The following is a 25,300-nucleotide window of genomic DNA, read 5'->3' as shown; positions in this document are numbered from 1 at the left end:
CCTCCCTTTCAGTGATCACTAACATTTCAAACTAAATTTATTTTAACATTTGTCCCCCCTATTATTTATTTATTTATTAATTAAAAAAAATTAACAAGCAAAACATTAAGATATCATTCCATTCTACATATACAATCAGTAATTCTTAATATTATCACAGAGTTGCATATTCATCATTTCTTAGAACATTTGCATCAATTTAGAAAAAGAAATAAAGAGACAACAGAAAAATAAAATGATAACAGAGAAAAAAAAAAGATTATACATACCATACCCCTTACCCCTCGCTTTCATTTACCACTAGCATTTCAAACTAAATTTATTTTAACATTTGTTCCCCCTATTATTTATTTTTATTCCATATGTTCTACTCGTCTGTTTATATGGTAGATAAAAGGAGCATCAGACACAAGGTTTTCACAATCACAGAGTCACATTGTGAAAGCTATATCATTGTTCAATCATCATCAAGAAACATGGCTACTGGAACACAGCTCTACATTTTCAGGCAGTTCCCTCCAGCCTCTCCGCTGCGTCTTGAACAACAAGGTGATATCTACTTAATGCATAAGAATAACCTCCAGGATAACCTCTCGACTCCGTTTGGAATCTCTCAGCCATTGACACTTAGTCTAATTTTCCTCTACCCCCTTTTGGTCGAGAAGGTTCTCTCAATCCCTTGATGTTAATTCTCAGCTCATTCTAGGGTTTTTCTCAGTCCCTTGATGCTGAGTCTCAGCTCATTCCAGGATCTCTGTCCCACGTTGCCAGGAAGGTCCACATCCCTGGGAGTCATGTTCCATGCAGAGAGGGGGAGGGTGGTGAGACTGCTCATGTTGGCTGGAGAGAGAGGCCACATCTGAGCAACAAAAGAGGCTCTCTTGAGGTTGACTCTTAGGCCTAAATTTTAAGTAGACTTGACCTATCCTTTGCGGGGTTAAGTTTCATATGAACAAACCCCAAGACTGGGGGCTCAGCCTATAGCTTTGGTTGTCCACACTGCTTGTGAGAATATCAAGAATTCAACTTGGGGAAGTTGGATTTCTCCCCACTTTCACCATTCCCTGAAGGGGGCATGCAAATACTTTTCCAGTCACTGATAAATCCCAGTGATAAAGTCACTGGGATTCATCGGGGCATCACTCTGGACAAACCAACAAAATCTCATGTCCTACCTGAGATTCCAAGTACTTATGACATTCAATCAAACTATCTACATGAGTTATATTAGGAAATGCTCTAGTCAAAATATAAATTTTGTAAAAAATAAACATTTTTTGCTTTAGTCTCACACATAAGGTGACATTTTAAAGTATTAATTATCATCTATTTTCAGCACACTGCAGTAATGACATTCCTTTGTTCTTCCTCATGCAAAAACATTTTTAAAATTTGTACATTGTACATTTCACTATTGTTATACACTCTAGGCATTCCTAGATTATACCATCTTAATCTTTACCATCTATCTTTCTTTCTGATTTCATTTATGTCCCTAGCCCTCCTCCATCATTCTCACATGCAGCTTCATTCAGTGTTTTAACATAATTACATTACAGTTAGGTAGTACTGTGCTGTCCATTTCTGAGTTTTTATATTCAGTCCTGTTGCACAATCTGTATCCCTTCAGCTCCAATTACCCAATATCTCACCCTATTTCTATCTCCTGATGGTCTTTGTTACCAAGGAAATATTCCAAGTTTATTCACTAATGTCAGTTCATATCAGTGAGACCATACAGTATTTGTCCTTTTGTTTCTGGCTAATCATACTCAGCATATTGTCCTTAAGGTCCATTCATGTTGTTACATACTTGATAACTTTATTCTGTCTTACAGCTGCATAATATTCCATCTTATGTAAATTTCACAGTTTGTTTAGTCAACTGTCTGTTGATGGACATTTTGGCTGTTTCCATCTCTTGGTAATTGCTAATAATGCTGCTATAAACATTGGTGTGCAAATGTCCATTTGTGTCCTTGGCCTCATGTCCTTTGAGTAGAGACAGCATATAGATGGGTCCTGTTTTTCAATCCATTCTGCCAGACTATGTCTTTTGATTGGAGAGTTTAATCCATTAACATTCAGTGTTATTACTGCATGGGTAGTACTTTCTTCTACTATATTGCCTTCTGGATTTTATATGTCATATTTAATTTTCCTTCTTTTTACCTTTACTCATAGTCTTTCTTTCTACACTCTTCTCCACACCTCTCTCTTCTGTCTTTTTATCTGTCTCTAGTGCTCCCTTTAGTATTTCTTGCAGAGCTGGTCTCTTGGTCACAAATTCTCTCAGTGATTTTTTGTCTGAAAATGTTTTAATTTCTCCCTCATTTTTGAAGGACAGTTTTGCTGGATATAGAATTCTTGGTTGGCAGTTTTTCTCTTTTAATAATTTAAATATATTATCCCACTGTCCTCTCGCCTCCATGGTTTCTGCTCCGCGCTTAGTCTTATTGGGCTTCCCTTGTATGTGATGGATTGCTTTTCTCTTGCTGCTTTCAAGATTCTCTCTTTCTCTTTGACCTCTGACATTCTGATTAGTAAATGTCTTGGAGTATGTCTATTTGGATTTATTCTCTTTGGGGTACGCTGCACTTCTTGGATCTGTCATTTTAAGTCTTTCATAAGAGTTGGGAAATTTTCAGTGATAATTTCCTCCATTAGTTTTTCTCCTCCTTTTCCCTTCTCTTCTCCTTCTGGGATATCCACAACACATATATTCGTGCGCTTCATATTGTCCTTCAATTTCCTGAGTCCCTGCTCATATTTTTCCATTCTTTTTCCTATAGTTTCTGTTTCTTGTCGGATTTCAGATGTTCCGTCCTCCAGTTTTGAAATCCTATGTTCTGTCTCTCGAAATCTACCACTGTAGGTTTCCATTGTTTTTTTTTCATCTCTTCTGCTGTGTCTTTCATTCCCATAAGTTCTGTGATTTGTTTTTTCAGACTTTCAGTTTCTTCTTTTTGTTCTTTCCTTGCTTTCTTCATATCCTCCCTCAATTCATTGATTTGGTTTTTGATGAGGTTTTCCATGTCTGTTCGTACATTCTGAATTAATTGTTTCAGCTCCTGTATGTCATTTGAATTGTTGGTTTGTTCCTTTCACTGGGCCATATCTTCAATTTTCCTAGTGTGATTTGTTATTTTTTGCTGGCATCTAGGCATTTAATTACCTTAATTAGTTTATTCTGGAGATTGCTTTCACTTCTTTTATCTAGGGTTTTCTTGCTGGATGAATTTGTTGTCTATCTGTTCTTTGACATTCCGTTCAGCTTTATCTGGACCTTTAGCTTAAGTTTTGTTTAACAGAGGAGAATTTTTCAGTTCTTGTTTTCTTGTTTCTTGCCCTGCTTGTGTGGTGCCTTTCCCACACACACACTTAGGAGGGTCTACTTAGATATTATAGACCCCAGCCAGATCTTCCCAGACCAAACTGGCCTCCTATCAGGAGGAAAGAGTCACCTGCGTCGGTTTTCCCTGAGCATGAGACCCAGCAGGTTGAAAGACTTTCCTGTGAAGTCTCTGGACTCTGTTTTTCTTATCCTGCCCAGTAAGTGGCGTTTGTCTGACTGCAGGTCCCACCAGCGTAAGATGATGCGGTACCTTTAACTTTGGCAGACTCTCCCTGCTAGGGGCGTGGTGGAGACAGAGGAGAGGTTGTAGGCTGGTTTTAATAGTTTCAAATTACCAAGCCCTGGTGTCTGAATTCCTTAATGGAGGGATTCCACCCGAGCCCCTCCCCTAGGGAAGGCACAGGCTCCAGACAAGCCCCAAAAGAGTTCACTTCTGCCTATGCCTGGGGCAGTTTCAGCCTGAAAAGTCCTGCCGCTGTATCCAGAGGCAGTCAAGCCTTTGTAGATACACAACCACAAAAACCTCTGTTTCCTTCTTTTTTTTTTTTTCTGTTAGTCCTGCCCCCTTGGCGCCGGGGCAAAAATGAGCAACCTCCGCTTTGATCAGGTTCACTTAAGCTGGGGGCCTATTTTTAGTAGTCAGAGTTTGTTAATTAGTTCCACAATTGGTGTTTGATTGTGCCCAGTCCCTGCTGCTGGTAAAGTCCTTTCCTTTCCCCTCTGGGAAGCGGCCTGTGGGGGAAGGGCACTGGCCACCACAGCTTTGGGAACTCACGGTTCGGGGAGGTGCTCGCAGCCGGTCCAGCTGGTCCAGACTGGGGTACGCTGTGTGTCTGGTCACTGACGTGGCCCCAGGAGCTGTTCTGTACTGTTTCTGGTTATTTAGTAGTTGTTCTGGAGGACGAACTAAAACGCGCACGTTGTTGAGCCGCCATCTTGACCCGGAAGTCTGTTTATTTTTATTCCATATGTTCTACTCATCTGTTAACAAGGTAGATAAAAGGATGAGCTATGCCCTTTTGAACTTCTTTTTGGAAAGGGTTGTCGATAATGTGTGTGGAGGATGGAACTAGTTGACAGAAGAGGCTGGTTTCTCTGGATTTTAGGACTTAGCTGGCCTAGGAACCCATCTGGAGGTTGTAGGTTTCTGGAAATTAATCACAGTGCATGAAACTTTTGTAGATTCTCAGATGGAGCCCCAGGTGCTCTTCAGGTTGGCAGGAATGGCTTTGGTTGGGGTTTGGCAAGCCACGGCAAATAGCAGCATCTAATAGAAGGTTGCATAAGAGTAGCCTCCAAAATAACCTCTTGATTCTGTCTGATATCTCCTAGCCACTGATACCTTATTTTGTTACAGTTCCTTCCCCCCTTTTGATCAGGAAGGCATTGCTGATCCTACGGTACCAGGGCCAGGCTAATTGCTGAGAGTCATATCCTATGTTGCCAGGGGATTTGTGTCCATTTCTATCTTAGTACTAAACACATTACACTGAATTCTATTTTTTTGTCTCCTGTACTAGACTGTAAGCTTCCCAAGATCAAGGACTAGGCTCTGTTCCCCTTTATATCCTGTAACTTAGTATCTGGCACAAAGTAAGCAATATGATTTTTTCTCTATATGCGGAAAAAAATCCATCAAGAAGCTAATTAGTGTCCTAGAGAATGTGGAGTGAATTCAAAGAATCCAGTACTGGGAATGGTGGGGTAGATAAGCAAAAGGTCTGAACTTCCTCCAGAATGCATTTCTAACATCCAAGTTGAACTTAATATCAGAAAATGACAGCTATGACCAGTCCTCCCTCATTCCCAGAGGGAAGTGCCAGGGATAGCCTATATATAAGCTTATATTTTATTTTCTTTAAAGGACAATAAAAAAAAGGTCTCTATTAATTCAACTCCGCAATGTTTGGGGCTAGAGATCCCTGACTCCAGCTCACTTTACAGTTAATAAGGACTTAAAAAGTGGGGCCCAACTCCATTCGCCCTAAACTCAGCCTGGGTTTGCAGCAGCCAGCTCAGCAGAGGGCAGTGTAGAGAGCCGCTTTCCGGGTTTGGCCTAGTGGACACGCTGCAGCCTGCTCTAGAGTTCCCCCCGCCCATCGAGTGAGCCAAGATGGCGCTCACATCCTGCTTCCGCAAATGACGCACACGCCCACCAACCCTATCTTCCAATCACCTCTGTATACGTGGCACTAACCTATTGGGTTTGGGCACAGTATATAAGAGGTTACCCAGACGGGGTGGGTGGAGACGACCCGCAGGGAGCCGTACCTGACGGCCGCATAGAGGTTGTTCCCCCGCGGGGCATCTTGTCCCGCGTGGAACCTGTAACAGAGAATGCAAGCTTAACTCCAGTAAAGGTCTGTGCTTACAACTGCTACGTGTCTTGGATCTGTGTTTCTCACCAGCGCGGATTTGCCTGCGCCTGTCTCTTTCTCCCCTCCTGTTCCCTTCGCCGGCCGGGGATCAGAAGCCGAACGAGACGGTCGCGGACAGGCAGGATGGAAAGAAACAGAGAACTTTCAGCTTCTCACTCTCTGACACCAAGGTGACCAGACCCCAAAATCCCACCTCTTTTACAGATGGGAAAGAGGATGGGAATAAAAATGGAGATACTTCCCACTGAAATACAGAACTGCCAAAAATTACTGGAGGTAAAATTCATTTCAGGTCTGGGAAGGAATCCTACTATGGAGCTCAGCTGCCTAGAAACAGCTGGTTATGCACTGTAACCTTTAGTTAATGACAGCAGACTAAGGCATGCAGTAAATCACCATGGGGTGGGGAGGGAAGAGTTAGGTTTTCAAATGGCTGTGCTGCCTCATAAAAATAAATAAAGGTGCAACACAGGGAAGAAAAATGATTCTTTATAAATGTACAATATATATGATTCTCTAGATGCACTCTGCCCTCTCAGCAACTGCCAATACCCAGTTTCATTACGACAGGAGAGCTATGAGTTTCTCCAACTATAATTTTCCACAGTTCAATTACCCAGGTCTTCTAATTTCCTGCACGGTTTAATGCAGACTCATTAAAATAACAATGAGCTGCTTGGATGACATCTACAGCCCTGCTTGCCTTGGCTCAAGACCATTTCAACAAAACAGGAAAAGTAAAAAGTTTTATCAATGCAGAAAAGTCTGCCCATCATCCCTAACCTATTACCCATGTCACTATGCTTGCAGGGGGATTGAGGCTGGGCAAAAACGGTTCATGGATCAAAGTGATGGAAACCAACTCCAGGGTTTTCTGTCAGATATTTACAGGAGGTAGTTAATACTGAGTCAGCTCTCCCAAACGCTTTTCAACTAGAGTGATGGAATTGTTTGCAAATGGACGTTTGTGGGCGTTAAAAAGCAGAGGCAGTATTACGGAAAAAGAAAAAGCCCAGCTTTGAAAACAATCAGAATAGCATCGCTTCCATTATGGAATGATCTGGACTGCTCCCTGCTCAGTCCCAACGTTTGAATTATCATCACCGCCATCTACACAGCTTTTAATCCATACGCAGCTGCACACGGTTTATGATTCATATGTCGCCCCTACCTCTCAGAGCTTCCAACTCAGGAAAATAAAAATACATAAACAACACAAATCAACAATTGAACACTTTACAGTTAATTCCCTTGGCCGAGGAAAGAAAGCAGCACACAAAATATCAGCAATGGGAGAAAGTAAAAAAAAAAATTGCTCTTGAGTACTGGAAAGATATTAGGTGTATCATATGAGCAGACTACCTTCAAAGACAGATTATGTTTCTTCGTGGGTAGGGGCTAGGAGGGACCCTGCAAAAATAAGGCTGATAGCAGAATAAGCTGGTGTACATAATTTGACAAAGAAAATCCAAAGCAATAATTCAAAGTAGACCGCCCCCACACACATCTTTACAAAAGAACCTGCGTGACTAGAGCCTGGAAAGAAGACTGAGGTTCTGGTCTTCACACTGCTCCTGAAAAGAACTTCCCACATCAAACAAGACCACACCAAGACAACCAGTTTTTCTGAGTCTCTGGTGAGGTCAGTGTATTTTACATGAAATGGTTTCTTCTAGGTTCTAGCCTTTGTTCCAAAAAGAGGCAAAGTTCATAATGTCTGAACAGCACTGCCTTTTCTTAACGATCTGAATGTTAATCACAATGCTTTCACGCTAGATAGGATGACCGCTCTGATGTCAGCAAAATTCTGGTGCCACATTCTTGGGTAAGAATAAACGGACCAAAGAGTATAGCTTTAGGTACATTGGCTCAGAAATACCAAAATGCTATAATGAGGCTGCATCAAGTGTTATAAGTAGCTGATTAAAATTAGGCAGTTTTAACCTTTAAGGCATGCAAAGCTCTTGTGTATAGGTATTAATAATATAGACACACTACATTTAAATACTAAGGTAGATTTTTTTTTTTTCACTCTGGGAAAAATTAGTCTATTTTACCTTAAATGTAAGATGTCAATAATTTCCTTTTTAAGTGTGATATCATGATGGAATTGGGGAAACAAATCAGGAGATTCTTCCTGTATCACACTAGGGAAGAAACCAGACCCTCCAGGTGACGCCACTTTCCCCTCTGACCTGAGCGTGCAAGGCAAGGAGCCACCTCTTTGAGATGCGGTGGGAACTGGGTTTCGCATTCCCCACAGCCAGGAAAAGAGCTGCTGCCATATTGCTTGTGATACTGGTTAGAACGCCATCAGAAGGGAACAGAAGATACACATGATGGATTCAGACAACAGAATACTATGTGTAAGAATGAGCAGAGTCACATGGAATGACAGGGAATGATGTCCAAGATACAATATTAAATGAAAACAGGCAGTGGTTTCAGAAGACTCCAGGAGAGAGAAAGGAAATACAATGTGCTCACAGAGACCATTTTCACAGAAGTAAATCTGAAAATCTGGTTACTATGGTTGCCTTTGGGGAGAGAGATCAGGGGATTGGAGATCCAGAGATGGGAAGAAAGGCAAACTTTTCACTATATACTTTTTTTGTACTACAGGAATTTATCATCTGTTCAAACTACTTTAATACAAAAGGAAAATTTAAAAAGATGACATTTTATGGAGGTATAAAAAAGTACTCTCCTGTTTATAAGGAAAGGTTGGTAGGATTTTGGGGTCTTTTTTAAAAAAAATGTTTAATGCTGCTATAATACTGGTTTAACAATGAAAAGTAAAGTAAACAAAACACAACTAAAGTAACAAAAAAACCAAACACACACCTCACTGCTCAAAAGAGGAACACAGATAATCCTCAGGGTTGGAGCTATGTGGGAAACAAGACCCTGTGATTCATGGAACTGAAAAATGTTAATGTCTGGCCAGACTGGACTTAAGATGCATTATTTCAAAATATAAAATTAAAACCAATCCAGTAATTCAGATTGTAGAAATTTGTCCTGATGGGACAAGTACATGAAGATATATGTATAATGATGCCACTTGCATGATTATTTCTAACAGCAGAAAGGGGAAATAATTCCAACACTAGGGGTTAAATTATGCGATGCTCACATATAACAGAATGCTACATAGCCATTAAAAGGGATGATCCAACTCTACAACAGGCAGGTTAGAAAAATAACCAAACTGGCAACAGCAGTTTCCTCTGTCGGAGGAATTACATGTGATTGTCACTTCGTTCTCTATAGTTTTCCTCTTGCCTTCTTTCATATATATATAAATATTTAATTTAGATATATAAATGAAGTTATTATATATATAATTACTTTCCTTAGCAGTCCAGACAAGTAGTGCTGTGGGGAAAGAGTAGTGTCTCTGGGGACAATGACACCAGATTCTCGCAACCTAAATGCGTCCTCTGTATGCTGAACCCATTTACAAAGCCCCATTTTCTGGACATGACCTGGCCTGGCAATCTCACAGCCGGTATAATACGACCTAATCACTGCATCAAGCACCTTTGCTGAAAGTATCTTGAGATACTAATCATCAGAATATAGTTCTAAGAGAGATGTCGAGATGCAAAAGTTAGAGGGACAATCAAGTGGCACTAAGCTAACCCCTTACAGAGCTTCTCACAGGTATACTTTACTTCCCCCCAACTCTTTTCTTATTAAAAAATATATGATTTTTAAATTTCCTTAGAAATTTCCACCAGACCCATGGTTGTCCTCAGGAGATCCGCTTCCCAGAAGACATGTGGTATGTTGGGCATCACGGTTCGGGTGGGTGGTGCCACTGGCATCTAAGTGGGCTGAGGTCAGGGATGCTTCCACATCCTTCCACGCACAGGGCGGCTCCCCACAACAAGAACAATCCAATCCCAAACATCAACAGTGCTGAGGCTGAGAAACTCACCAACATGAAGACACAACAGAGAGATGAAGGGCTTGGCTAACAAATACACAAAGCCTCCCACCCCACCCCACCATTATCCTGCAAACGGTCCGGCATTAAGAGAAGTCAAAGTTACAGAGGAAACTGGCTTCAAGAGACCCTCAGAAACATGGCTACGTTCAGCTCTGTATTTCAATATTAGTTCATCAACGCTCTACAGCAAATGCTGAATAGAATTTACTAATTAACAGCTAAAAGATTTGTTTTAAACATGCCACTCTGAAATATATCCAAGATATTAAAGATGTGAACATTATTTTAAAAAGCCTGGCTCAAAAGTGCATATTTCAGAAACCAATATATAGTGGCTTGTTTAACCAATGATAACATTAATAAGGCGGTTGCTAAGAGGCTTTCACATTATAAATTTAATGATAAGATCTGCCTATTGTGCAATTTCTTTTGTCTAAACAATCAGGGGTGCAAATTTAATTTTAGTCATGATCACAATATTGGAACCACGGTGCCAAAGTCTATTAACATTTTTCTAAGGAAAATATATTGAAGCCTCTCAAAAGAAGGGTCACCACCATGGGAAAAAAATCCATTTTAAATGTGTCCATAAATGGCTCTGGACATATAAATATTTATGGGCAATACGAAAAGAGAATCAAGTTTTTTAAGTAAAGGACTTTTATTTTTAAGTTTGGAGCTTACGACCTAATCCTAAGTTGGAAGATGTATCATTTTGCTTTTAACTCCTAAAAAATAATGATTTTAAAAAACAACTTAAAATGAATAAACATTTGCATGTTTGGGTATGTTGTGGGATGGGGAAGACTTAAAATTAGGCTAATTTTCAAATGCTAAGTTTAATCAACATTTAGTGTATTTGTTTGTTCTAGTTTATATTTGGTAAAATGTAAGGCTTCCTTTAAGAAATAAAAACTGCAGTTTTAAAATGCTGGTGCAACACAGAAGCAGCTTTAATAGAAAACAAGACAAACACATACTTTTGTTCGCTCAGTCCACACCATCCAAACTGGATTCTTCCAAAGTCATCTGCGACAGACAGACTTCTAACTTGTTATGAGAGAAAAATCTACTTTTCTAACTGTACTTACTTTTTCTATGATAGGAAAAAGCTCACTCCAGGAAGATGGAAGGAAATGTGGGGGCCTTTTCTCGTCAAGGGTGCGGGGCCAGGGCCCAGGGCACGACGTGGAGGAGGGTGCCAGGTAAACCACGGAGCGCACACTGCACATCACAGCACTTCCAGAAGACGTGGACCACACCGAACACCCTCCCTCACCTGTCCTGGCACCAAAGCACCCAAGCACAAGCTGTGGGGCCACAAGAAGGAATGTGGACGGCTCACCCTCCCCTTGACAACACAGGTCTAGGAGGCCAGAGAAAAGGGCGTCTGCTCTCAGGCCTGTCTCCACTTTGCCAGCAGCTCGCGCAGATAGATGACCAGTGCTAGCCTGGTCGGAAGCTTGTCTGACTCTCTCCTCACCCTTGGTTCCCAGCACCACGACAGCTTTGCCACTGCATGTGACTTAGAGGTCGAGCAGCTTCTCTGGAGCTGTGTAAAGGATGAGCTGCTGAAGGCTCTCCCTTTCCCCCGTCCAGGCAGGAGACTAGGGAGGTTTCTGGATTCCAATTCTGACCCAGCCTGTGACCTTTAAACAGGCCCAGTAATCCTTCCTCTTGGAGGAACAGTGATAACAGACTAAACCCTCCTTCCTCAGCAGGATGTTAGGAAGAAAGAGGAAATGGGCACTAATGCTCTGAATAAGAGATGCCTTCAGTCAATGCTAAGTCATGGCCATGGCCCACGACCTTAGACTTGCAGCCCCTGCTCTACTCGGACCCTTGCCAACCCCAGCATAACACTGTGTGTGATCTCCAGGCTGAGCAGGCTCAGGCCAAAACCTGTTCACAGCAACACTCACCTTCAGGAGGGGCATAGCTGCTCGGCAGCGTGCTGTCTTAATGTTTTTGAGGAAGTGAGATTCATCCTGGAAAGAAACGACCACGCAAGTGAGCAAGGCCAAATCCTGAGCGTAACGAGCTTGAGCCTTCCCCGTGAAGCCTGGGCCTGACACGGTGTTGACAGTGTGGTGTCCCTCCCTCAGTACTTTCTCACTGAAGGAGACTGAGATGCAAGGACCGGGGTTCTGGGGGAAGTTTCTCTACTACATTCTGGGCAAGTCGCTTCATCTTCATCTTTCGGAAGGACAGTTTTCCACCTATCAAATGGGTTAGTCAATCCCAGTCCTGCCCGCCTCCAAGGCTGCCATGAGGAAGAAACCACAAAAGGTGGTTTGCGGCTGTGTAAGACACTCCCACATCTGTGCGCACTTAAGCGATGCACGCTGAAGACGCACTGTGTGCCTGCACTGGTGCCAAGCACTTGGGGAGGGAGAGGGCCGGCTTCAGGAGGTCGGTGAGGACGTCAGACACACCGACCATTTAATGGTTTAGGGTGTTAAGTGTAATCACTGATGTGACAAAGCATCTGTGAGCTTAAAGAAGGGAGGAGGGCTGATTCCTGTCCTCCAGCTTAGAACACGGAGTTAAGAGTATGTACGACTCTGCATTCTGTGCATAAACAAAATAAAGCGCATCACATTTTCCAAAGCCACACGAGTAATAAGGCATTACTAGTATTTGGCAGAATTCCTAGTTTGGCACACATTCGAATTAGCTGATATGTGACTTTGAGCAAGTACCTGAAGTGCCAGTTCTCCATTTGTAGAATGGGTACAATCGTTCCTAATGCATTGGGTTGCAGAATGCCTTAAATATGCTGAAACCTGCAAAACCCCAACAGTCCCATCATTTAGCAAGCGTCCAGTGGCATCAGCCACCCTATGACTGGGCTATCCTGGGGAGATCCCGGCTCTGCCCCTGGTTGAGGCTGGGAACCGGACAGATGGGGCAGAAGCGGGAGGAACGGTGCACCTTCTCACAAGTCTTCGCTGTGGGCCACGCAGGCACATTCTGTCCTGACAGAGGCGGCTGAGTGCCAAGTCTCTCTAGACTCTCCTCACAAAGTACATGAGGAGTCAGAAGAAGGAGAAGCCGGTCATCGAAAGACATGCTGTCAAAACTGGGAGCACATCAACTAGGAAAAATAACCCGAGCAAAAAATGCTTTTTTGAGGGCGTGGGGGGGGGGTTGTTTTCATTCTGACTGGAAGAAAACTGACTAACTGCTTGAGCTGCATATCTGGGGCAGCGGGGCAGGATGGCACTTGAGGAGGGCGCACACCCTGGCTAGCAAGGCCGCAGTTCCCCGAGCCCCAGGGAGCCTGGAGTCTGCGTGCTGGCGCCATCCACACACCTCACTCTGCAGGGGGATGGGGAGAAACCCCAGCACAGACCTATTAAATCCTGTTTCTTAAAAAGCTCCCCAGGAGATTCTAACCTGCAGCCAGGGTTGAGAACCACTATGTGAAAGTAAGGAAATGTCAGCTCCCCATACAATAAATTCCGTGGATTCTCTTCTCCAGGAACCTGAGTGAAGTTCAATGCGATGATAGGTATGAAAGTTCTTTTAAGAAGAAAGTTTCTATAGCGATAAAGGACTAAAAACTTTGCCAAGTCACTTACAATGATGATAACTTTAACAGGGGTTTTTAGCTGTTTTTCCAACTTGCTAAGAAGGTCAAAACTGACGATGTTGATCAAGCCAGCTGTCAGGCGGTCCTTGCCGGTCACCACGACATTGATGCGGTCTGGGCTCAGAGACGGCAGCCACCGAAGGAAGGCCTGGGGATGGCAGGAGGGGACAAAACCGAAATGACCACATGGCACAGCAGCTGCTGGCTAGGAACCAGCCTGCCCGTGGACAGCTCTCTCTCCGTATGAACCAATTTTAATTTAATGTCCCCTCAAAATAAATTCATTCTCTTTGCCTCCACCTCCTCCACGGTCCTGTCTCTGTTCACTTCAGTTGTCTTCACCTTCCTCTATCCAACCACTCCCCTTCATTCCCACCAACAGGACACTTCCTTCCTTTGTAAGCAAGTACTTGTCAGCAGTCACTTTGCGACATCTGTGGATTTCATTTCTGTGATCTAGAAATGAAGCTAAATAACAAGTTTCTGCAGGTAAAGAATATGACCCCAGCGAAGAGCAATTTTATGAAAGACTTAGCAGAACTCAATACACTGAAGGAAAAGTAGAAATGTTTACTGATGACGATTTAAATATTTATGTCAATATTTTCTACAAAGCTTACTGTTCTCTCCAGAAATCCTGCTCTCTCTAGTCAAACCCAGTACCTGGAGCCAATGGAAGGCCTCAGGTGCCTTCTTGTCAGAGACTGGGCATCTGGCTGGTTCCCAGACTTTCCTGGGCTGACACTACTCTCATACAAGAAATGCTGTTTCTTTCTCTAGTTTCAGTCTCGCTTTTAACCATCTGACCGTCTGACTCTTCCCTAGAGTTTCCGGGACTGCCCTGGGATCTAACATACACAAAATAAATGAGTATCAAATTATTATTTCCAGGGGCACTGGCAGAGTCCAGATCACAATGACAGGAAAAGAATAAGGTATGGCTTAGACGCATATTTTTAAATTTTGCCTTTCTTTATGAGAAACACATTTCTGGGTATGGGGGTGGCTTGTAGCAGGCAGAGCTGGCTCTTCCCACAAGCAGCTCATCAAGCCATAGGAAGGAGCCAAGATGTGAGGTAGCTGCCGCGATCAGCATAAAGCTAGATAAAGTCGTGGATGGAGAAACAGGTCTTTCCTTCCTCACTAGTGCTGTCACAGAACCATTTGGATCCCTAGTAGAGAAAGCTAATGCAGAGTGATGACCCACCATTCACGTCAAGTTCTTCATCGATAAAGTTATCTGGTAGACTGAGCACATCCCACCTACAGCACCGCCTCCAGAGCAGGAAAACGCATGACTTCATGCCCACACTACCTGCTCCTCGTTAGCAGCAGGCAGTGCTGCACTTAACCAATTGGAGATTCAGTTTTCTCATTGGTAAGTGGGATTAATATCTACTGTGACTAATGGACATGGCTATCATAGGAGTAAGGAGGATGAAGGTGAAAATATTTTGAAAATTCACTGTGGTTGAGATAAAAAGTACTATTAGCAGGGGCACAGGAGATATTTTGGGAGTCTCTGCTAACAGACTGAGGAAGGCTGCTGGGCTTAGTAACTTCCTAAATGGATAACTTGATTCTAAGTCAGAACTCCATCCCCCTGGCCTCAGGAGGCCACCTCGTCTCTCTTCCCGCCTTCAGCCAAGACAGGATCTTTAAAGATTCCAGGTCCTGTGTCCAAATCCATTATTTCATCACACGAACACTGAGTCCAACCTTCTTCATTAAAACCATGATGCACAGAGAACTAACCTGCTCCCAGGTGAAGCGCACGGACGACGGGACCACCACCAGGAGTGGCCACTCCTTCCGGTAAAAGGCTGCTATACAGATGGCTTGGATGGTCTTTCCCAGGCCCATGTCATCAGCAAGTAGGAGGCGGCCTCTTTTTGCTATGGCAAAACTGAAAACAGACAAGGTGAGGGCTGTGGCATAGAAGGAGTCCAGGTGCATTAGTCAATCTGCCGGCATCTCAAGAGATGAGCGGGTAAGCACTGCCTAACGGAGGCCACCGCCCACATGGGCCGCCACAGGGGACTTTCTCCCCTAAGAGGAAAGTGCAGAAACCAACTGGGGACAGAACTAAAAATGGACAAACATACAAAAAATCAGAGTCAAAATAAAGGTGGCTGAAAAAGTCTAAAGGATCTAGAAAGAAAATCTAAAAGAGCATCAGATCATGGCAGCCGACCAAGGAAGTCTCCTATCAGGAGTCAGCTTTGCACCAACGCAGCTGAGGCCCGGAGAACAGGCACGGAGGGTGGAGTACAACTAATAATGGGGAGGGGCCAGAAAGGGGCAGCCATGTTTGGTCACTTGAGAAACCTGCCCAGAAAGGATGGAACAAAAAAGAGTCATTGTCAGGCGGGCCATGGTGGCTCAGCAGGCAGAGTTCTCACCTACCATGCTGGAGACCAGGGTTCGATTCCCAGTGGCTGCCTACGTTAAAAAAAAAAAAAAAAAGCCGTTGTCAGAAGAGATCATGGGGTTAAAATGAGGCTTTCTGAAGATCGGAGCAAACTATGTATGTGTGCTGGTTTGAATCTGAAAAGTCATGTCCTTCAGTGCTCATTCAGTATTGCTGGGTGGGAGATTTTTGATCATTCCCATGGAGATGTGACCCATCCAATTGCGGGTGGAAACTTTTGATTAGATGACTTCCGTGGAGGTGTGTCTCCACCCATTAATGAAGCCCTTTAAGAGCCCTCTTAAGGGAATGTAGCCCCAATTTTGGAAAGAGCTACAGAGCTGGAGCACTCAGAGACCTTTGGAGACAAAGAAGGAAAATGCCCTAGGAAGAGCTTCATGAACCAAGAAGCCAGGAGAAAAAGCTAGCCATGTGCCTTTCCAGCTGAGAGAGAAATCCTGAACATCACTGGCCTTCTTGAACCAAGGTATCTTTCCCTGGATGCCTTATATTGGTCACTTCTATAGCCTTGCTTTAGTTGGAATATTTTCATGGCTTTAGAGAACTATGGACTTGCAACCTAACAAATGCCCCCCCTTAAAAGCCATTCTCTTTCTGGTATATTGCATTTTGGCAGCCAGCAAATTAGAGCAGTGTGTATCAAGCAAAGAGAAGGAGCTGGTAAAGAAAGAAAATGCTGGAGAAGAGGAGGACAGATGAAGGAAAGGATGGGAGCAAGGGTATCTATTTAAGAGGGAGCACAAACTCCAGCACAAAATTTTCGATTCAACAGTAGCCTACAAGATCCTAAAGCCCTCAAAAATGCCAACAGCCCTTGCTAAAAGTCTGAGTGCTTATTTCACAATTTTGGAGCCAAACTAGCCAGAGCTAGAATGCTAACTCTACCAGCTAGCAGCTGTATGGCTTTAGGCAATTTGCGTGACCTGTCTGTGTCTCAGTCCCCTCAGCTGTGTGATGGGATAACAACAGAGCCTGCCCCAGAGCTGCCAGGAGGATTAACAAAGTCACAAGTAAAACACTTAAAGCGGTGCCTGGCACCACCAGAGTGTGTTTCAATCATTATTTCGCAAAACGGAGGAAAATAATCAAGACACAAATAGGGAAAAGGACTATTCAAGATCCCAAGATACTCGTAAAAAGCAGAAAGGATCCCAAGTGCCAGACGTCCACCCCAAACATCAGTCTCCTCTCATGTGTATTGAGAAAAAGTGGATCAATTCGCTCGGGGACCTGATAATAATTCAGTCAGATCACTCTTTGCATTTTTCCCCCCTTACTCACATAGCAAAGGCAAAGAATGTGCAACCTCTTCTAAAAGAACTGTTCTGGCCTCCAAGAATTCTGGCCTTTCTGACTGTCTGGAAGTACCGTGTCTGCCTTTCGAGAGGCAGCGTTCAACACTCAGGGCCAGAGAGGAACCCTGGGCAGCAGTTCAGGGGCCCGAGGCCAGCAGTGTGTGGAGACAGTGGCTCATGTGTCCTGGCACATCTTTGTCCTCCCGGGAGGCCCACCTAGCCTGGGCCAGCGCCTCCCGCAGACGGAGCCCAGTGCCAGGCCTGCTCACCGTCTCTGGACAGGCCCAGCCTGCTCTCTGCACACCAACTTCTATTAAATCTTCCAGACCATTCTTGGGAACAACCCACAACACAGACAGACGGGAGAGGGGTGGTGTGGGAAGACTGGCTGTTCACCTCACTTTCTCATTTAAGAACCGGGACCAGGCAGCAAGGAGCACCTCGAGCAAGAGAAGCCCTTAGAACCCTACACCCTTTGAGCACCTTTTGTTTCCACCTCCTCAGCTTCCCCGTTTACAATTTCCATATGGTTTGATCTATCTGGTCACTCTTAAAACAGAATGGACCCTCCCACATTTCACTTTTTTACCTTTGTCCCTGTTTTACAGCGTTCCAACTACGGAATAAAGTGGCCAAAAATGAGAACAATGAGAAAAAAAGCCTGGCAAACAGAAACAATAACACAGCTGAACATTACCCTCCACAAGGCAATTTGGCATAATCGGGAAAATGCTGGGCCCATAAACAGACACTGCAGACACCAGCCCCGATTCCACTTGCTGAGTGACTTTAGACAAATGACTCTGGCCTCAATTCACTCGTGTTGAATGAGAACATTTAGATATTAGAATAAACCAATGTATATCTGAGAGTTTTGCTCTAAAATTTTTTCCCTCTACCCCATTTATTTTAACATTTGTTCCCCTTATTATTTTTAATCCATATTTTTTTACTCATCTGTCCATACTGTAGATAAAAAGTGCATCAGACACAAAATTTTCACAATCGCACAGTCACTTTGCAAAAGCTATATCATTATATAATCATCTTAAAGAAACATGGCTATCAGAACACAGCTCTACAGTTTCAGGCACTTCCTTCTAGCTTAATACACCTTTAACTAAAAAGGGGATATCTATATAATGCGTAAGAATAACCTCAAGGATAACCTCTTGACTCTATTTGAAATCTCTTAGCCACTGACACTCTTTTTTTTTTTTTTTCTTTGACATGGGCAGGCTCTGGGAATCGAACCTGGGTCTACAGCACAGCAGGTGAGAATTCTGCCACTGAGCCACTGGTGCACCACCTGACATTCTATTTTGTCTCATTTCTCTTTTCCCTCTTTCAGTCAAGAAGGTTTTCTCAGTCCCTTGATACTGTGTCCCAGCTCATTTTAGGATTTCTGTCCCAGGTTGCCAGGGAGGTTCACACCCCTGGGAGTCATGTCCCATGTAGAGAGGGGGAGGGCAGTGAGTTTGTTTGCCGTGTTAGCTGAGAGATAGGCCACATCTGTTGCTCCACACATTTAAAAGAAATTTCTCGTAAGTTTTTTTTGTTTTTCGCATAGGCAGGCTCCAAGAATCAAACTGGGGTCTCTGGCATGGCAGGCAAGAATTCTGCCACGGAGGCCTCTCTCTCAGCCAACACAACAAGCAAACTCACTGCCCTTCTGCTCTCTGTGTGGGTCCCAGGGGTGTGGACCTTCCTAGCAATGTGGGACAGAAATCCTAGAATGAGCTGGGACTCAGCATCAAGAGATTGAGAAAAACCCTAGGATGAGCTGAGACTCAGCATCAAGGGATTGAGAAAACCTTCTCGACCGAAAGGGGGAAGAGAGAAATGAGACAAAATAAAGTTTCAATGGTTGAAAGATTCCAAACAGTCGAGAAGTTTTCCTGGAGGGTATTCTTATGCATTAAATAGATATCAACTTTTTAGTTAAAGTGCAACAGAGAGGCTGGAGGGAACTGCCTGAAAATGTACAGCCGTGTTCCAGTAGCCATATTTCTTGAAGATGACTGTATAATGATATAGCTTTTGCAATGTGACTGTGTGATTGTGAAAACCTTTTGTCTGATGCTTCTTTTATCTACCTTATGGACAGATGAGTAAAACATATGGATTAAAAATAAATAAATAATAGGGGAAAACAAATGTTAAAATAAATTTAGTAGATTGAAATGCTAGTGATCGATGAAAGGGAGGGGTAAGGGGTATGATATGTATGAATTTTTTTCTGTTTTCTTTTTATTTCTTTTTCTGAATTGATGCAAATGTTCTAAGAAATGATCATGATGATGAATATACAACTATGTGATGAAAAAAAGAATGTTCATATTGTATGTTGATTGGTTTTACTAAAAAAAATTAAAAAAAAAAGAAACAGTGAAAACAAAAATAAACAGCAGCTGGCCAGGAAACACAGAGCTTGGGACACAGTGACTGAGCAAATGGAAGTCAAGATCGTGGTTTTATGTTTCTTGAAGATGAATGTATAATGATATAGCTTTCACAATGTGACTGTGTGATTGTGGAAAAAAACAAAGAATTCTGCCAATGAGCCACTGCTGCCTGCCCTTTCTTGTAAGTTTTTACACAAAAATAAATAAATACATGGAATCAACTGTCCCCCTCTCCCAATACCAAACCCTACCTCCTCAGAGGATGAAAGTTAAACTGTGGATTTAATTAGAAAGTTCTGAAGAAAGGCTATATATATATATATATATATATATATATATATATATATATATACCATAAGTCGTTCTGGAGCCATAGAGAGAGAAAAAAGTTAAAACTGATGCTATTCTGGTTTGGATGCAAATATTGCTAAGGCCCCAGTCAGGTGCATATATGCCTGGGGGCACCCCACACTCGTTCCCTCTAACGGCAATGGGTTAATCAGCAAGACCAGCAGCCACTGTGTGGGCCCAGCATTGCTAGCAGAGGCAGGAAGAACACCAACACTGAGCACAGGGCTGCCCCAGGGGGTGAGAGTAAAGGGAGGGCATAGTTCAGCTCAGCTTTAATGAAGGAGCCAGAGGGCAAAAGATTAAATGAAAAAAACATTCTTATCCTGGTTAAAACAAAGCCCAAAGGTGTTTCCATAGATAAAGGATCAAAACCGCAAAACAAGGTGAAGTTTTGCAAAGTGTGTAATCTAAGGGAGATAGAAGATGGAAATGGAAAGCAAGGAAATGGTGTTGGGCAGAGCTGGGAATGAAAGATGCAACTGTGCCCAAACCGCAAACAGAGAACAAAATCCTGTCAAAGATAGTGGCCAAACTTTAACCAAAACACCACAATCAGGTGAGCAGCAGGCAGGCTGTCCTAGTTCTGCTGATAATTTAGGTTCTCTCCCTTACATAGGACTCTATCTCCAAACACATTTCCTAATCATAGATCTAAGTCTTATTATTTCTAGACAGACTATCCAAGACCTCAGTTTTCCTCTTTTTGAATTCCCACAATTTCACTGGAAGACAAGTTCAAACTTGTCATTTTGCTTCTCCCAAGAAAGGGGAAAAGAGAACAGGTCAAGATAGATGCTTTTTTGTTGCTGTTCCTTTCTATGCTGAGGGCACCCTGGCTTTCTTTTGGAGAACCACCATCTCCCACTCTCAGTCCAAGTTACTGCAATGTGGCAGATGCCATCCTCTGACTCCAGGAATGGGACTACCACATGGCCTAACCTACAAGACTGCCAAACCTCTCAGGCCTCGTGACTGGTTCTGGGTTAGTACGAGACCCAAGTCATCTCAGTGTCGGACCAATTACGAAAGAAGTCCTTTGCTGGTTTGCTAAGCTGATGGAATGCAGCCAGATGCCAAGGAGCAGAGCTGTAACATCTGAGGAGAGGCTGGCTGGGAGAAAAGCAAACTAAGAAGAAAGTAGAGCTGAGACAGAGACAGAGACTTCCGATGAGAAATTTTCAGACCTTGGATTTTCTAATACATGCGCTGATAAATCTCTTTTCTTCACCTAGGTTGAGCTGGCTTTCTGCATCCCTGCAATCCAGAGGCCTGATTAACCCATGGAATTTGAAATCAGTGGTTACGGTGACAGCACATCTGGTTGTTTCACGTGCTTCTAGCTGTCAGTGGAAGATGAGTGTTCATGAAAGAGGAAGCATCTGAACCCAGCCCATTTGAGCAAGAGAGCACGAGAGGAAGCTTGAGAACCTACTTGACTCCAGCTCTCTGAAAGGGCATCAGATTAGACACAAGCTTGGTGTCCACTCCAGAGAGGTCTGCCTCGGGGACGTCTGCCGCCAGAAGGGATGTCTTCTCAAGTTGAGAAGCAAATGCCTGGATGAGTGTCTTGGGCAGAGGATCCAGCTGGACTTGCGGGAGGTGGCGCACCCCAAGAACTAGAAAGAAGAACAGAGGCGTCCGAGCTAGAGTATCAGTGCCCAAAAGATTGGGAGAAAGAGAAAGGGCTTCGATTTGTATGCAAAGTTCGATAACTGGAATAAGGTTGCACTTCACCTTCTCAAAAAGGTTAGCAAAAGAGAATAGCAGAGACAGATAATTGTATCTCAGGCAAAGCACAACGAACCTAGTTAATTAGTTTTCCCCCTCTGGTCCTTAATTTTTGCAAATAAGAAGGCAATCAATAGCACAAAATTGTTCTACCATACTGCACATACACTAGAAAGAATTATAAACTAATTCTGTGACCAATTTATTTTTTAACCAAAAGCAATTAAAAAAAAATGACATTAGTATTCCCATTCAAGTATGTAGGTACATATATTGTAAAAAATCAGCCCAGAAAGACCCATAAAAGCAAACCTTAAACCAAATGAACATATCCTGTCTTTCTTTCCATTCTTCTTACATTTTATTTAGATGCCTTTCTTAGAGAAATACCAAGTAAGTTATTACAAATATCGACTTTGCTATAGTAGTGAGCTATGTTACTAAATATTTTCAAAGTTTTGATTTCAGGAATTTATTTTACCTAATATTAGTATAACTGCCTATAATTTTTTGTTGTAAAATATAATATATTTATAAAATATAACAACGAAAAAAACCAATAATTTTCAAAGCACATTTCCACAAGCAGCTATAGAATAGTTCCTACAGTTTGTCATGGGCTACCATGCCCTCATCTCAAAATTTTCCTTCTAGCTGCTCCAAAACACTAGCAGCTTTATCAGAGTCATAATAACGGAAGCATAGTATCTGTCCATTGTATCTGACTTATTTCACTCAGCATTATGTCCTCCAGTCCATCAGTCTTTTGACACAACCAACAAATACCCACCATTGCAAACACTGATGTGAATATGGAGGTCTGACCCATCTGATGCTATTTTAAATTGCACTGTTATTTTCACTACATTTTAACCTATTTCTGTCCTTTGCTAAATATAAGTACTAGCTATTTCTGGAAACATAAGAACAGAAACACAATGATAGGAAATTAGGTAAGGCTAATGGCCTTAATATGAAAAAGATCATACATCTCAATGCAGAAATATATTTTACACCTTCAAATCAAATCTGAGCTTCCTGATTTCTCCATTCTTCAGGAGCCTGAGCTCTTTAGGTGCTTTCAGAAACAATTTCCATTTTAATCCTGGTGATCTTCGTAATGGGTCAAATTACAAACTGAAATATCTGATGAAAGCTAAGAAAGGGCTGACAATCCAGCTGGTGTGAAATGTGGTGCTTTGCAAAGCATTATATTCTTCTAGCTATTCAAGAGGAAAAAAAATCCAACCTGTTTCCTGCTACGACATCTTCAAATCCAAAATTTTAGCCTGCAAGTTCAGCCACTTGGGTGCACTTCTGAGAAAACCACCATTCCTTATCACTGACTATTTCTGTCGTCCTTTCCCTGGTACTGGGAAGACAGGAATGTGCTGTCTGGCTTCATGAGTCACCTAGAAGTCATTTCTGTAAAACTGCTCTTTGGCAGAACACTACTGAACCACACAGCAGAGAGATGTTAGTGTTTTCAAACAGCAGCTGACAAGACAAGATTGCTGAAGAGGATACAGCACCCTTCTGGACTGTGACAGCCAAAGGAAAACAAAAGGACTTATGCCAATTTCATCGTGGGCAAACAGCCTCAAGTCCCCTTGAAAAGAGAGAGGAGGAAAGCTCTTAAATTTGCTTCATCTAGAGAAAAAAATTACCAACAGATTATTAATGAGCATTCATACACTCAAAAGGTCTTATTGTCATTTAATTTGTTTCGTATGCACATGTTCACTAGCTCAGGGTCATAATCTAATTTCCCACCAGAGGAATTTAGGGGTGAGGAGAGAGGTGCAAATTCCAGGTTTACAGTGCGTTAACAGCAGAAGCACAATAAACCTGGAACTGTTGCTATATTCAACAGCACCTTCTCTTCCCAGCTCCCCGGTTCACAGACCTGGCATTTCATAATGGGTCAAGTCACAAACTCAGACGGCTATTTTAATCTTATCTCTGTCACTGAACTGGATTGTGTCCTTGAATTGTTCCCAAAAAGGTAAGCAAACGCTTCCTTTCTCTAGCCCCAAACTTTCCCCAATCTATGAAATTGGGAGAATCAGTCTTATTTTCTACCAGATACTGTAATGATGAGATGTTTATAAGAAACCTGAACCCTAGACTTAGACTTAAGTCAAGACTGTCAAGATTGATGAAATTATTAAAATCAAAAGCAAACTTTAACGTGTGGCTTTAATGTGAATTCTTTTGGGTGAATAGTCTACTGTTCTCATCAGATTTTTCGAGGAGTCTACGGACCACAAAAGATTAGGAACCATCACTTTACAAATGCTATAAGAATCAAAAGTCTTGATTTTTCAACATCGCATTCACCTGCTAATGCCGTACCAGGCTTTTTGTTATTCCATTAAGGTCAAGGCCATTATAACTAACACGTTTATATGCCTTTCTGTGACTGAAAGACAACGAGGTAAAAGGAAAGAACTCACTCTTATGTCCTATTAAAAATTCAGTTTTCACCAAATAGCTTCCTCTGAATCCCAAATTCCAAATAGCACCAGCCAGAGAGTTTCATATCAATGCAGGTCATTCTTTCCACTTCCGCCAGCATTTGTTGAGATACATACTGCATCATTTTCAAACCTAACCTTTTAGTTAACCTTTGCGGCAAGTCTTTTCTCAAGGAAACTCAAAAGTTCTTCTGTTTCATTTCATTCCTACATCAGTAGGGCAAATCGGGATTAAGGATCCTATTTTTCATTGAGGGGGCAAATGACTCAATGTTGAATTTTCTACTCTACATCATATAACTAAGTCACACAAGAGACAGAGGAAAGGAATCCAGCTTTTTCCTTGTCCTTACAGCCCCAGCTGGTAGACCAGATGGCCAAGGCCATAGAGCTCCCAGGGCTGGATCAGGTTTGTCCTGGCTTGACTGCCGTGGACAAATGATGCCTCCCACTGGTTAGAAGGCCCAATGAGCCCTAAAGGGGTCAGGTGGGAGTAACATAAGTTGCACCAACCATATACCCACTGTAGACTCATTATAGCTTGGAAGATGGAGGAGATACTGGCATTCCAGGAAGGACTGAGAGGTAACCATGTTCCCCTTTCTCAGGTATATTAGAATGTATTGCCCTATTCAAGCAGGATACACAGAATAAAAATGATAAGCCAAAATGGCTGCTCTTTTCTGCAGTTACGTTATCTGTATACTTAACCCTTCCCACGGTCAGTCTCTAAAATGCTTATTAAAATGGTTAAGGCCTCTGACTTCTGCATCTGGCAGAACTCAGTCTTTTTAAAGCCCCATAACCTCTGAAACTCTCCCACCCCTGTTCTAGGATACATTGAGAGTACATTCTTAGGGGTAATATAAAGTAGCTACAACCTATGCTAAGCAATTCAAGCTCACCTCTGATTCCCAAAGTTCATGTAGCTGCACATCTAATACTTCTATGACTGGCAGGAAGGGTGCACAGACCTTATGACTTTTACTAGTACCAACTCACCCTTATGTAAGAAAAGGCCCTGCATTCGCTTGTGCTGTTGTGAAGCTGCTATCTCAGAAAATGTAGGTGAAAACCTTCAGCTTTACTTGCCCTGTACCTAGCATCTGAAGTTACTGCAGCAGAGGGAAGATGAGATTCTTTTAAAATATGTTAAATTGAAGGCAGACTGTCAAATCTCAACAGTAGCATAATATAAAATAAGCAAGGTAGGCATCTCACTTAGTTTATTGTGATCTTCTAAGAGAAAGTTCCATTTTCTGGTCTTGACATCTGTAATGAGAAAAAAAAATGAGCAAACAAGACAACATTCTGCAATGTAATCACTTAT

At 42.6% G+C, this 25,300-nt stretch overlaps 1 protein-coding gene across 6 annotated transcripts in view; it reads right to left on the bottom strand.

Moving 5' to 3' along the window:
- SMARCAL1 (SNF2 related chromatin remodeling annealing helicase 1) overlaps positions 1 to 25,300 on the bottom strand; it is a 72,344-nt gene that overhangs the window by 30,149 nt on the left and 16,895 nt on the right. For 3 of the 6 annotated variants that reach the window (XM_077155065.1, XM_077155066.1, XM_077155067.1), the window contains exons 6-11: positions 25,192 to 25,242; positions 21,198 to 21,381; positions 15,690 to 15,725; positions 15,039 to 15,189; positions 13,273 to 13,431; positions 11,611 to 11,676 (exon numbers count right to left, since the gene is read on the bottom strand). In XM_077155065.1, the coding sequence (XP_077011180.1) occupies positions 11,611 to 11,676; positions 13,273 to 13,431; positions 15,039 to 15,189; positions 15,690 to 15,725; positions 21,198 to 21,381; positions 25,192 to 25,242 (647 nt within the window). The remainder of the gene's footprint in view (positions 1 to 11,610; positions 11,677 to 13,272; positions 13,432 to 15,038; positions 15,190 to 15,689; positions 15,726 to 21,197; positions 21,382 to 25,191; positions 25,243 to 25,300) is intronic. The other 3 variants (XM_077155068.1, XM_077155070.1, XM_077155069.1) reach the window with 2 other exon arrangements.

Source organism: Tamandua tetradactyla, chromosome 3 (assembly GCF_023851605.1).
Source record: "Tamandua tetradactyla isolate mTamTet1 chromosome 3, mTamTet1.pri, whole genome shotgun sequence".
NCBI classification, from domain to species: Eukaryota; Metazoa; Chordata; class Mammalia; order Pilosa; family Myrmecophagidae; genus Tamandua; species Tamandua tetradactyla.
The sequence above is the reverse complement of the archived record's forward strand: the minus strand, read 5'-3'. Positions and strand labels throughout refer to the sequence as shown.